We start from the raw sequence: 13,900 nt of genomic DNA, 5'->3' as shown, positions 1-13,900 counted from the left end.
ACCAAATATCTCTTGCAAGCACAAACACGGTGAATATAGAAGTTATTGACCAATATCATTAACCATCAGAGTGTTTTAATCGTCCATTGAGAGGGAATTCTCATAAAACAAAGAGCGCTGCTTCAACATGTCTCTAAACATTACTCATTGACATGCCCTCAACTTCCTGATGGTTTCCGGTTTGGATCAGGTTACTGGAAAAATGGCAACTCCAGCCCCTCAAGACGAAGCAGACACGGGTGTGAAACCAGGTCTGGAGCTTCCTGACGCTGTGCCTCCACGTTTTCCCGGGCTTCCTCCAGCCACACACTCTTTACTCCCCGAGCACAAGCAGCCTCCGGCTCCGCCACAGGTAATACTTAATAATAATGTAAGTGTGACACACAGATATAATTAAACCTATTAGTTTAGCATCACAAATTAAAGCTCTTGTATGATCTTGAAGTGTTTCCTGCACTGACAAATGGGCTGGGAACCATTTACCGGGGCTTCAATTCCTTTAGAGCTGCACTGCCAGGAGGAAAAAATAATTTTTCGCATTCTTGTATCGAGTATCATCCAAGCAGTGAAGCTTCTCAATCCACAGAACAGAGGCTCTTTTGTCTCGCCGGGCCCTTTGATTGAAATGGGGCTGGTGAAAATGACAGTGCCCTGTTTACAGCTGCAACTAGTAATCACATTTTCTCCAGGCCCAATTTATAAATGTTAAATGCTTGTTTTGTCCCACTAAAGTTATTCGTTTACAGCCAAAGAAGAAGCAAATTGTGAAGCCAGAGCAAGAGAACTTTTAACACTGGAACTTGCTGGAATAATTACCGACACACCAATCAATGAAAAAAATCGTTCAGTTTCCTCTTTAAGACAGTTGTAGCTGCCAAACTCGGAAGTAGCCTATTTTCAAAGTATGCTGTAATGACAAACACTTTAATCTACTGGCTCTGCCTGCCAGTGCAGTGCTTGAATGCGGAATTAAAACAGTGTAGTGTTCATCGACCGATTCTGTCCCTGCCTGTAAACTAAAAGGTCAGGATATTCAACAGGCACCGGGCTGCTGCATCAACAAATGCAGATTAGTTTCTCTAGCGTTGAATAGACGTGTGTCTTACTCTGCACTCTGTCTTTGTCACTTAAATCATTCTGTATTTTTGCATTTCAGATAAGAACTGCCAGAGGATTTCACAAGCGCCCTGGAAAGGTAAAGTAGGCACCGCTTTGCCCACATGATGCAGAATAGAAACAAGATGGAGAAAGGAATCTTGACAGACACTCACTGTTCTATGCAAACATCTGCTTTTCATACGGTGTTCTTGGGGGTAAACAAAGTATTAAAAAAAAAACAGTCTAGTGCAAATGTTCAGCTGGATGTGATTACAATCATGGAATTCAGCGCTGCCAACGCGGAGCTGCAGAGCAAAGCGTGTGGTTCTTTATTATTGTACAAGTTTAATAGTAGTTTGTTGCAAGAAAGAGAGTTTTTCCCCTGGTGCTCAACATTTTCAGTTCCCTGTCTGCCCGTGGGTAGCTGTGCTGGGGACCCACTGTCATGGCTGGCATTAACCATCACACACACACACACACACACACACACACAAGAAGCACTGCATGAAAGGGCAGATTTGATGATGGCTTTTAGAATAAAACTAAGGGCAGTGACCACAGTGTCTCCAGGGGCAGACAGTTTTGTCGCACATTATTCGCAAACTTCATTTTTCTGTTGGCCTTTAAACTAGTAATGCAACTTTTATATTTGTCGGTGCAATGCATTAACAGTAAACCCAGGCAGTTCAACTGTGTGCCTGTGTACAAGCTCTTAGCTGTGGATACACATAAATAAGCCTTTTCTGTACGCATAATAACAAGGGGAAGGAAAGTGCGTCCCTATTAGGTTCTTCCCAGCACTCTGAAAAGGGATTTAAAGTGATGGAGTAGGCATGTAATGCATTTTGCCAGGGACTACTTCTTTTCGTAACCCTGCTCCTTCCTTCTCTTCACAGATGGTGCTGTTTGAGAAACCTCAGTTCAGCGGCCAGGCGTTTGAAATTTACAGGGATGTAGCAGATGCTACGGCTCTGCAGCTCTCTCCCCTCATATCTGTGAAGGTCGTTAGAGGATGGTAAGTAACCGTATTCAACTGGAACTTTCAGACCGTGCAGAGAAAAAAACCTGTAGTGTGAAGTGTAGTTCTAATTAGTGTCAAGAGGTTTTAGGAAGCTGGTGCTGCTTGTTAAGGCTCCTAGCTTGTCACAGGATTAATTAAATATCAGCGATGAGAGTTTCATACTTGAAAACTTTCACACTTTTGTTTTTAAAGGGGCTCCTTAATCCTTTTTAGTAAGCAAACCCAGCTCTTTTAACATTCAGTGTTGCTCACCAAACCAAATTGTGTGTGTCAGTGAGGCCAAATAACCCGGTTGGACGAATTCCCTTCCCTGTAAAACATTTGCAAAGCATCTTTGTTGTTATTTTCAAACCACCACCAGTTTCGCTGGCAATCTTCCTTTGCTGGAGCATTCCTCGGTGACCTACCTGGATTGGTTTAATAGTATGAAACCAGTGGCAGGAATATGTTCAAGAGAGTTAAAGGGATTGCTTCATGACTTCTTGCTTATAGATGTAATTCAATAACGACCATTCCCACTGCCATGTCTTTTCAAAAAAAATGTACAAGTACAGGAGCCTGTTAGCTTAGCTTAGCACAAAAACAAAAAACAAGGGGAAACAGCTAGCATAGCTCTGCCCAAAGGTAACTAAAGCCCCTTTCACACACGCACTGCCCTCCTGAACATGTCCTGACTTTACCCGAGTGGGCTGCATGTGTGAACGTGAACAGCCAAATTTTTCACCCCGACTTTACCCCGACTTTCTCCTGCCAGCGACCTAGTATCATGTCGTGAGAAAGTTGGGGTCAGCAGATGTGTGAACGCAGCAGGAAATACTCAGGAACGTGTCAAAAACGGTCAGACCCGACTATTGAGACCGACGCTACACAGCTGCACTTACAATCTTTTAAAACAGAATAAGAAGGTCAGTATAGAAAACGTCGCACCTCAATGAAGGCATTTACAGGAGGGACCAGCAAAGGTCTGTGTGTGTGTGTTTCTTTTTTTCCTGATGAGCATGTGGGAGACGCTGCTCCAGGTATGGGAGAGACAGAACGACGATCTTTTTGACAGATAAAAAAAGACACCTGACGGAATTAGTCGCCCAATTTATACTTGCCCCCCTCACCGCCCCCCCCTCCTCGTCCGACAGGGAAAAATCTCCCGCTGTGAGGGACAATTGTGAAAGGGCAACTCTGGGTAACGTCAGGGTCAGACGGTCCTGAAATTGTCAGGAAAATGTCAAGAGTGCATGTGTGAAAGGGGCTTAAGTCATCCTACTGTTACCTCTAAGCTTAACTTAACATGTGTCTTGTTTGTTGAGTCAGTACAAAGACCAGAGTGTAAAAACTACATGTTGCAGTTTAAGGGGATTATGTGCTAGTGTGCTAGTCATCGGTAACAATCGCTAACTAACCACTTGAAGATGTTAATGTACCCAGCTAATAGTCCAGCACACAATTCTGCAAAACCATGAATTGAGATTGAACATGTTTATTAGCTTTAGAGGTGATGGTAAAAAGGTTTTGTTACCATCGGGCAGAGCTAGGCTAGCTGCTTCCAGTCTTTAAGCTAGGTTAAAATAACTGCGTGCTAGCTGTAGCGTCATATTTTCCAGAAAGAAATGTGAGTGGTCTTCTTTTCAGTCCTTGGAACAAAGCAAACGTGACTCTCCTCTAAGATGTGCTTTAAAACACCCTTTTTAAACCACATACGTTTATCCCTAATTTGTAGCATTTAATAGCACCACATGATTTCATGTTTTTATTTCCACCACAGCTGGGTGCTCTACGAGAAGCCGGGCTTTCAGGGACGCTGCATCGCCTTGGAGGAGGGGAGCATTGAATTGTCAAACATGTGGGCAGAGCCAGAGCCGGGGACAGAAGCACCAAACAGCCCAACAATGCTTATTGGCTCTATTAGACTGGCTGTCTGGGTGAGTCACAACAGTCACCTCGTTTAGCCTTTTAAGTATCTACACTACAGTCACCTCACGTGGCCTTCTGAAATGTAGCTTACATGTACTATTGCTTAACTACTTACTCAGCAGCACTGCGAAGGAATTAAAGGCGCAGTATGTAGCCTAAATGTTACTGCTGTCTCAATCAGAACAAAAGATGTAGTTTGATGACGTCATAAAGCAGCGTGGAACCCTGGGAGTTGTTGTCTTCTTTTGGTTAAACAGCCACCATTGCTAATGCTTATGATGATGATTATGTTGATAACCCAAATAGTTGTTTACCTTTCAAGTATAAATCATGCTAGTTTAGCGCAATCGTTATCCTAGCTTGTCACATAGCTCTCTCTTTCTTTGAAATACCACATCAATATTTACACCTCTCTTCTTGTCCCATAAACCTCTTTAGACCTTTGATTCCTGTAAATTTGAGCTTCACAGGGAAATTTCAGCTGCAAAAAGGGCAGCAAACATCAATGAATAATCTTGCTCCTTCTTGTTTGAGCGATAAAAACAAACATAAACAGATGGCTGGCTTATTTTCTCACTCTCTGATGTCTCATCTGTTTTTAGACCCGTGTTTACCCAGCAGTCAGGCGACCGAACGAAACGCGGTGTTACCTTGAATAAACTTGTGAATTTCTCTTGGTTTGAACATAATTGGAACTTTCTGGGATAATTTTATTACACAACACAGGCTTAGGCGTTTTAAAGGCCTGGTATGGGCCTGCTGCTGATTATCCCTGTGTGTGTTTCCCCCTCTCTACAGGATTACAGCCTCCCCCATATTGATCTGTTTACTGAACCGGAGGGCCACGGCAGAGTTACACCGTACCACGATGACACTATAGAGACGGGCTCATTTGGCATCCCGCTGAGTACCGCTTCCATTCAAGTGCACTCTGGGGTGTAAGTATTGCTGTTTGAGCAGATCTTTGCGATTGAACTCTTAAGCGAGCGTGGTGTGTTAACCAAGCTGCTGAAATCAGATCATTAGCAAGACCCATGGATTATTTACTGTGATGGATAGGAGTGGTGGAAAGGTAGCTATGTGGAGATTAGATTTTACTTTGAATTCAATACATTTAGGCGCTAAAACAAAGAAGTAGTGGCATTGCTTTGTAGCAGCATAGCGAGCGCAGATAATGAGACAATCTCAGTGTTCTGCATTTACTTCTTTATCGTTAATGACCGGCAGGAGCACCACAAGAGTAGACAATCGAAATCCTTCCTGCTGTGCTCAACATAGAGCTCCCTTTTTAATGAGATAAACTCAGTGTTCGGCTGTAACAAATAGCTGAGAGATAATAATCATTACTACGTTCCTCTTTGTCTTTGCTCTGACTCTCACTGGTTTCTCTGTTCAGGAATGTGTGTCCTGCTGTTGCATGTTAGAAAAGAGAGCATGGGTGTGGGGGGTACTTGGAAAGCAGAGTGCAGAGGTGGAGACTAGACAGAGTGTTGAGAATCAGACAAAGGTGTGGAGAGAATTTGGCAAAGGGGAGAAGGGTTGTTTTTTTTTTCTCCACGTGAGAGGTGTAGGTATTCGGGACATTCTGTGCCCTGCCCTGGAGGACGCTAACGACAGCAGACGTTTTTCCCACAGCTATTTCTGTAGGTTTACTTTGGCACCTTTGGTAGAAAGCTAACATTTTGGGCATTTCTTTTAGGGTTGCTCAACATCTTGACAGAGCTTAATTGCTGTCAGATGCCAGTTAATCTCATCTCTGGTTGCAAATTCCTCCTAACTGTTGAGTATATTTGTGTTAGCAGATTCACAGAATAAATGCACCTGGCTTAGTTGAGTTTTCTGAGCAGTCTGACTCATTTTTTCCTGTTTTCATATATCTTTCGGCGGCTAAAAGTTGGCATCAGTTTTTGGTATCAGTTCCTCAGCGCTCACTAAAAGAGCAGGGACTATCTTCTCTGCCAGAGGCTCATATGTGGTGATTGGTATGAGGCATTGTGTAGCGCCACGTAATGGCTCAAAATGCCAGCGGTATAGAGGCAGTGTGCCAACAAAGGCTGCCCACGCTGAAAATGAAAGACAAAGCGAAATAGTTTGAACTGCAGATATTTCATTCTTAAAACAAACAGCTTCTGTTCTCAGCCGTAGCTGTATAACTCACATCTGAGCTGTTTAAAATAAAACTCTTCTCTGTCCTAAAAATACTTAAAGCTCCGAACAGAAACATCACAGCTGAAGCTGCTGAAAGTGTCAGTGAGCCTGTGCATCCTTACGCAGTATTCCTTACCTTGTTTTATCACAAGCCATGCATGGTCATGACTCACAGTTATTTTAAAACAGCCTGGAGGCACAGTGAGGCATAATGCAGAGGGACCTTTTGCCTAATGCTTAATTATCATGCAATGTGGGTGTTCCTCTTTCCTTCAGGTGGCTGGTGTTCAGTGACCCGGGGTTTCAGGGCATGATCGCTGTGCTGGAGACGGGAGTGTATCCTTTCCCTGAGACCTGGGGCTTCCCATCCCCATTTGTCGGATCTATTAGACCACTTAAAATTGTGAGTATTTCTATGCAGCGTCTTATGTACACTGCAGGGGATCTTTGACTAATGTGATCATTTGCTATGTTTAGCCATGCTAGCGTCATGAATCTATACCAATGTCGTCCACATGGGTCCAGACTAAAACATTTCAACTGTTAGAATAAATTGCTGTGAAATGTTGCACATAAACAGCTCCCAGAGGATGAATCTTAATGACTCTATTGATTAGACAACTTTAACTCTAGTGTCACCATGAGGTTGACATTTCTGTTTTTAATTAAAATATCTTAACTAAGGGATGAGTTGCTGTGCGATTTGGTGCAGATATTCAAGGTTATTCACGTTTCATCTACCTTTACCCACAAGTCAAAATATTAAAATATCCAGTTAAATATCTCAACAGTAACCGGACAGATTGACAGGACATAGATGTTGCCTGAAGGATGAATCTTAAAATCCTGACTTCTCCTCCTGTAGAGATTTAAATTTGTAAATCGTCTCAACCACTATGGATGTGGGCCGCTGGTTTAGCTCAGCTGGTAGAGCAGGCGTCCCACATACAGAGGCCTCGACGCACTGATCACAGGCTCGACTCCCGGTCTGCTGATCATTTGGTGCATGTCATCCCCCACTCTCTCCTCCCTATGTTTCCCGTCTCTTCAGCGGTCTTATACATTAAAAGGGAAAACGAGTACTGGATGGATTTCCATGCTATTTATTATTCTCACTCATGTCCCACGAAGACGTACCTCTTATCTCTTGGCTGATTTTGTCCTGTGCATGCTTAAGTGGTGGTTTTTTAACAAAATATCTCATCCTGCTTTCTTAAACAGTCGTATGAATCACTCACTTTAAATTTTTGCAGCGTGCAGTTAACCGCTTCGTGTGACACCTACCCCATGCCAGCAGTTTCAGGCCTTAAAATAACTATATAGAAATAATCGATCTTGTTGCTGATGGTCTGGTTTGCTTTTTTAGCTCATATAGAGTCATCAGAATTCATTTCAGTCTGTTTCATAACCAGCGGAAAACTCCTCACAGGAGCTTTAAATGTCTGATACTAAGGTTTGTGACCAAACACCTGCAAAAACTTATGACATAACCATTAGCCACAGTTGTAGTTTGTGCTGATAAGTTAGCTTGGCATACTGTAGTGCTACACTACGGAACACCTTTAAAACGTTACCAGCTAACAAGGATTAGCAGCTAGTGCAAGCTAGTTAGCATGCTAAAGTTAGCAGTAAAAGTTAGCCTTACAGAACCTCTAGCATGTCTTATTGTCGTGTCCAATCAGCTCTGAATCTTCCATATTTTATCACTAACTTTCTGTCTGCTTACATTTGAACATTTTTGCTAGGTTTCATAGCTAGCCCTCGCTCCGCTGAATTTCTTTGGCCTGCATACTTTACTCGATGACTACTGCTGAATATCCAATCAGCCAAAACACTGCAAAATGTATCCTCGCCTGTGATACAATGTCCGCTGTTCGTAGCATAGTTTTGCAGCTGGTTGTAATGTAGACAAAAGCAGAAACGAGACATCCAGGCTGAAAGAGTTCTTCTGGGCCACTAACTTTGTGAAATGACAGCGCTGATGGCAGGAGGAAGTTCAGATTTAATACTACAAACCTAACTCAGACTGATAGATGTAAGGTTGAAATTAGTAAAATTTCAGTTTTAAAATGACTTCAGCACTGTGTCTTTGTAATACAGTGTCCTTTATGTGCCCCTGCTCTGTCTGATACTCTGCAAAGGCAGCCAATGTGGGAATTAGCTGTAATTAGCTGCACACAGGGACAGAAGCTCAGGTTGCATGTTTCTTGTATTCATGTAATTTCTTTGCCCTGTGACACTGTGAAGCAGAATTGTCAATGTCATTTGTATAATAACTGACTCATTTTCCCAGTGTGCATTAAATTAGAGAAGGGAGTTGTTTCTGATGATGGTTCGTCTGTTTCAGGGGGGTTTCAAAGTGGAGAATCCAAATGAAGTCAAGGTACGACTAACTTACTGATTTTACTTCACTTATATGTTGTATTTACAGTATGTAACTATGATTATTGTATGAAGGGTAAATATGTTTAACAAAAGGCCTCTTTTCAGTTGTTATTACATTCTTTGATGTTGTGTTTATCTTATTTCAAGCCAAAAGAGATGCAATGTCGAGGAATTTTCCAGTGTGACCACGGAGTGTTTTGGCAGCAGCCATTTTCAGAACGAAATATAAAGAGCTGTTTTAGGCTCAACTTGTGCTGTCATTCATCAGTCGTACAAGGCGAACATCACTGGAGTGCACACTTGTACTGTGAAATACTGTGCTCAAATATTAAAAAGAGGACATATCCAAGGCTGCTTATCTACGTAGTTTTCACTTTAACAGGAAGATAATCATCAATAATGTACAACGTAACTCAATTTATTCTCATGTTGTTCTTTCATTTCATAAATTTATGAATTTCATTTATAAAATCTTGAATCGGGCATCAACAAGTGTCCTTCTATCAACTACAGGAAGTTCAAGGACAGAGCTGGGTTTAATTGCGGTGTATCTACTGAACAATTCTAAAGGATGAGTCACGTTCAACGCGTGGTGTCTTATTTCTCTGTTGCAGGCTGTGGTGTACGAGAAGCCCGGCTTTGAGGGCTCCAGTTTGGAAATTGACAGTGATGTTTTCAGCTTTTGTGAAAGTGAAGGAGACATCGCTTCGGAGGGAGAAAACCCAAACGCTAAGAAGATAAAGTCTGTGTGTTCTTTGAAGATCATCGGAGGACTGTGAGTCTTTATTCCTTTATTGCACAGTTCTGTCTTTGTGCGTGGACATAAATTATTCAGGTGGTAATCTCCGCTCGGAGTTTATTTCGGACTTACTTTTCTGCCTGCTGCTGATTTTTAGATTACAAGTCGACTTTAACAATGCCGCACATGTGTCGTTCCAGCTGGGTGGGTTACAGCCATCCTGGCTTCGAGGGCCAGCAGTACATCCTGGAGGAGGGGGAGTACCTGGACTGCAGCGACTGGGAAGGGCCGGAGCAGCTGCTGTCACTGCGACCTATACAGGCTGTGAGTACCTCAGTGGCCTTACCAACGCTACGTTATGTGACCAAAGCTTGCTTATAACACACCATTATGTGACGAAAAGCAACTGTGATGTAATGTTGAAATTATGCCTCAGCACCATGGGTTTGTAAAGGTCAGAATGAGTCTGAAAAATTGAAAGAGCTCTGTGTTTAAAGTTTATTCTCTATGTAAGCCGGCCGAAGGAGACAAAGGCCGTCCACATCAACTCACATAACTGACAGTCTGAAAGGTTAGCGAGCAGGGAGAGCCAACAGCTCTACAAAATAAGACAGAAAACTCAAGCTTTCAAGTTTTTGTGAGGACAAAAACTGTATTAAACAAAAACTAAATAAAATGTGCAAAGAAAATTAAAGCTCCTGTGAGGAACTTTCGGTTTGTGTTGATTTTGGCGCCCCCTGTGGACAAAGCCGTACCTCTGATCTCTTTTGTCCTGCACGTGCTTAATCGTGGTTTTTTAACAACAAATCTCATCCTGCTTTCTTTAACGTGTATCACTCACTTTAAATCCTTGCTGTGTAAAATGTAAACAAAGGCAGCTTCCCTTCATCTGACACCTCCCCCCCCCGCCAGCAGTTTCAGGCATTAAAAATAACTATATAGAAATAATCAATCTTGTCGCTGATGGTCTGGTTTTTTTTTTATGGCTTTTGTAGCTCATAGAGAGTTATCACAATTAATTTCAGTCTGTTTCATAACCAGCAAAAAACTCCTCACAGGAGCTTTACGTTTTGTGTTTATGAAGCTGTGGCAAGGGAATATAAGCAGGTTTGGATGCTCCAATATTTTATAAGGCAACCTACCTGATCAATATCAACTTAATATTTGCTAGTCAAGCTCCAGAGCATGGTTCTCAAAATACATTTAATTACCTTGTAAAAATCCTCCCAAGGCGTCTCCTCCTTCTCCCTCATTAAAAATTCCCAAATCTGCATAGGCCCCGCCCACTGTGCAGATTTCCAACGCTTACGTTAGTAGTCAGTTTGCAAAAATTAAGATGTCGGTTACAGCTGGCTTGCGCATCGCCAAAGTAGTCACCATAGCTTAAGCATAATGATACGCATAGCATCACCCCGCCCATTATCATGATTGGCTCCTTAGGTTTGTGACGTCTCAAACCTGCCAATCTGAAAACGTGTTGTTCAGCCTGTCCTTGGTACACTGCAGTTTAAAAGCAGACAGGCCCAGCCATGGAGATGACTGCTGATGTTGTCCCTGATATGTCTTGTAGCACATGAAGAACACCACATGGAGATGTTTACAAGGTTAAACACTCTAACCTTCTGCTAGATGCTCATATATACACTGAGTTTTTCATGTTTCTAAGTGCGATGCTTTTATTCCTGCAGGACTTCCTGTCTCCACACCTCAAAATGTTCAGCGACAGAAATTTTGGAGATCATGGAGTCAACATCGACCTCTCAGTGCCCGTCATCAACATGGACGACACAGGCTATGGCGTCAAGACGCAGTCTATTGATGTCATCAGTGGAGTGTAAGTATTTACTCATCCTTATCCTCGCCTTAGCAAAACAAAAGGTTAGATCAAATATGATCAAATCTGTCTGCTTATTGGATTTCCTCTTCTGTCTTTCCACTGTAAGACTCAAAGTATGTTGGTTCCCTGCCTGTCCAGCTCACAGTGCAGTGCATGTTTAAGATGCATTCTTGCGCTTCTACCTGATAATTACTTTGTGCTACACCTCCAGTGAAGTCTTGTGCACTTTATTGGCGTTCTGTGGGAGTCAGGTGTGTAGCGGTAAGGCTGCCGCGCCCATGCTGACAGGTTGAGACAGATGACCTGGCTCACTAATGTGTAGTCCGCCACACCTCACTTCCTGTCATGTAAGTCTGACGTTGAGCATGCTGCCTCACACCCTGCCGCAGTAGGAATGAATGTCAAACGAGTGCAGGAGGAGTCCCTTGATATCTGAACAACACTGTTAACAAGGAATGTTGTTTCTCTTTAGAAGTTTTATCTTATCATCTGTAATGTTTTCGCAGGGAAAGTGTAAGATCTAAGTTGTGGCTATTTGTCCTCCTTGTTTCTGTTTCTGTTTCTTTATGCTCTGACCAGCAAGTAAACAAAACAGAAAAAATTATTATTCCATCACAGTAAGGAAAGAACATGCTGATCGCTGCTATCCTGAGATAGACACACACAAAATGATGAATAATGTGGAGTGGAACATTTCGTCCTTCTCCAGGCAGGACTCTCATAACACACACAAGAGTTATTCTCGCTGTGCTGCTAGCCTGTTATTAGCTTACAGCCTCGCCCATGTTTCGCTGCCTGTCCCTTTAAGCCTCTGATAGGCTCCGTTTGTTGTTTTAGCGTCACTGACAGAGACTTGTTTGTAGTCTAGTGCGTCGGGACGCACACAGACACACAAATGCAAACACTTCCTGCGTCTGTCCCAAGGCAGAAATCACACAAGCTGTCCACAACAACAAACACTCGCACAGCTGCCCAAAATGTACCACATTTGCCGCGATAGGACACGCAGTACATAACTGCTGATCACGTGTGTAGGGAGGCTATTCTCACTCTGTAAGACTCTGAATTCTTGTGGTTCTCTTGGTCAGCATGTGTGGGCACATCAACTTTTCTCCAAGAATTATGATCACATGAGAGAAGAGAAAACAATAATGAAATGTCAGTGTGAATTAAAGCTTGATTACGCTCCTCCTCCTTGTGTTTTCTCTCTCTTAGATGGGTTGTTTTTGAGGAGCCGGGCTTTTGTGGCGAGTCCTACATCCTGGAAAAAGGCCTCTATGGAAGCGCGGAGGACTGGGGGGCGCTACAGCCAAGAGTGGCCTCAGCGATGCCTGTTGTGCTGGTAGGATGAGTGACTCAGACGCTGTTATAAAAACATGCTGTTTGGCTCTTGCAGGATTTTTCCAGTTACATAGACATAGTCATTTGACTCTGATTTTTATGTTTAATCACGGCAACAACCAGTGTGTTTGTCTGAGCTGCACAGTTAGCCTTAGATAACCACATTACTCTTAATTCTAGCGTTGGATGACTGATCATAAAGCAGTTCTGCAATTGCAAAAAGCTCGCTGAAGTCTCACTTCCCCTAGTATGCCCAGTGTGGCTAACCAAGTGCTTTCATTTCATGTGACCAGTCACAGCACTCACATGCCTGTGACCAAATCAAAATGTAGGCTGAGGAGCAAGAATTTCTGAGCGGTAGAGTATCTTTGAGGAACACGAGGCACATCCAAACACGAATAATATGATCCCTGCTGACTATGAGGGGAAAATGTTTGTCATAGGACTGAAAGTAAACTCTATTTAGATACAGAGGTGAGTCATCATCAGGGATTTCAACCCAGATTGTGACAAACACACAAAGTATTCATGCAAAGTTCTGTACTGTTGAGTTTTCCTCTCATATTAAGAGACAAAATGCAGGACAAAATAAATACTCTCCTCTATGCGTAGCTGGTGTTTATATAACAATGGAAACATGCAAATAAGACCTATTTTACATTAGATGTATTATGTACATAAACGAGTCTCATTAAGCTTCTGTTTCCTTTCAGGATGATTTCGAGAACGCAGCCAAATTCAAGGTAGGCGATCTGAATGGATCAAAGAACACATCCGGCCTTGCTGAAATACTGTCTGTCTTACCCGATGAAGTGTGTGTGAGGGGCTCAGAGTGTATGACTGTTGTCTTGCCGTTTGTGCCTCAGGTGCAGCTATTCTCTGATCCAGATTTTCAAGGCACCGCTCTCTCTCTGGAGGACAGCGTGACCTCCCTGCAGGACGGCTTCTCCGTGGCCTCCTGCAAGGTCCTGGCCGGCAGGTGAGTAACTCTGCGCGCTGCGTGCAACACAGATCAAACTGAGGTTATTCTGTTTTAAGTTGAATCAGAGGCGTTTGAAACAGCACCCTGCAAAAGCTGATTTAAGGAACAGACAGTTTTAGATTTCCCCAAAGGTGATGCAATTGTAGCTGCTTGTTGCTTATATTACAAAAAATATTAACATTTCTGGGACTCGGAATCTACTGCCGGCTCTCGCTGCTCCACTTACGTAAATATTTCCCTTGTGGCATTTTTTATGACGCATTATCAATATTAAGTTGACATTTTGCTCAGTGCTGTGCATACGAAGACAGTAGTTCATCCTCGATCGTGACTAATGTAGCATCATTTGCACATCTTATGTCAATGTGTGCTATTGCATGTAATTAAATGTCCATATTATAATTGGACACATATATATATACATATAGTTTAAATATTGAT

The 13,900-nt window shown here is 42.7% G+C and overlaps 1 protein-coding gene across 1 annotated transcript in view; it reads left to right on the top strand.

The window, feature by feature from the left end:
- Positions 1–13,900, top strand: part of LOC138612438 (beta/gamma crystallin domain-containing protein 1-like) — a 29,504-nt gene that overhangs the window by 8,025 nt on the left and 7,579 nt on the right. The window contains exons 4-16 of the mRNA XM_069685681.1: positions 191–352; positions 1,157–1,195; positions 1,995–2,113; positions 3,879–4,035; positions 4,826–4,965; positions 6,452–6,578; positions 8,523–8,558; positions 9,175–9,335; positions 9,500–9,623; positions 10,988–11,133; positions 12,352–12,478; positions 13,191–13,220; positions 13,344–13,456. Coding sequence (XP_069541782.1) covers positions 191–352; positions 1,157–1,195; positions 1,995–2,113; positions 3,879–4,035; positions 4,826–4,965; positions 6,452–6,578; positions 8,523–8,558; positions 9,175–9,335; positions 9,500–9,623; positions 10,988–11,133; positions 12,352–12,478; positions 13,191–13,220; positions 13,344–13,456 — 1,481 coding nt within the window. The remainder of the gene's footprint in view (positions 1–190; positions 353–1,156; positions 1,196–1,994; positions 2,114–3,878; positions 4,036–4,825; positions 4,966–6,451; positions 6,579–8,522; positions 8,559–9,174; positions 9,336–9,499; positions 9,624–10,987; positions 11,134–12,351; positions 12,479–13,190; positions 13,221–13,343; positions 13,457–13,900) is intronic.

Source organism: Semicossyphus pulcher, unplaced genomic scaffold (genome assembly GCF_022749685.1).
Source record: "Semicossyphus pulcher isolate SPU_LCO1_2020_fin unplaced genomic scaffold, fSemPul1.0.p SCAF_11, whole genome shotgun sequence".
Lineage (NCBI taxonomy): Eukaryota > Metazoa > Chordata > Actinopteri > Labriformes > Labridae > Semicossyphus > Semicossyphus pulcher.
This window is presented reverse-complemented; position numbering and strand designations above follow the sequence as displayed.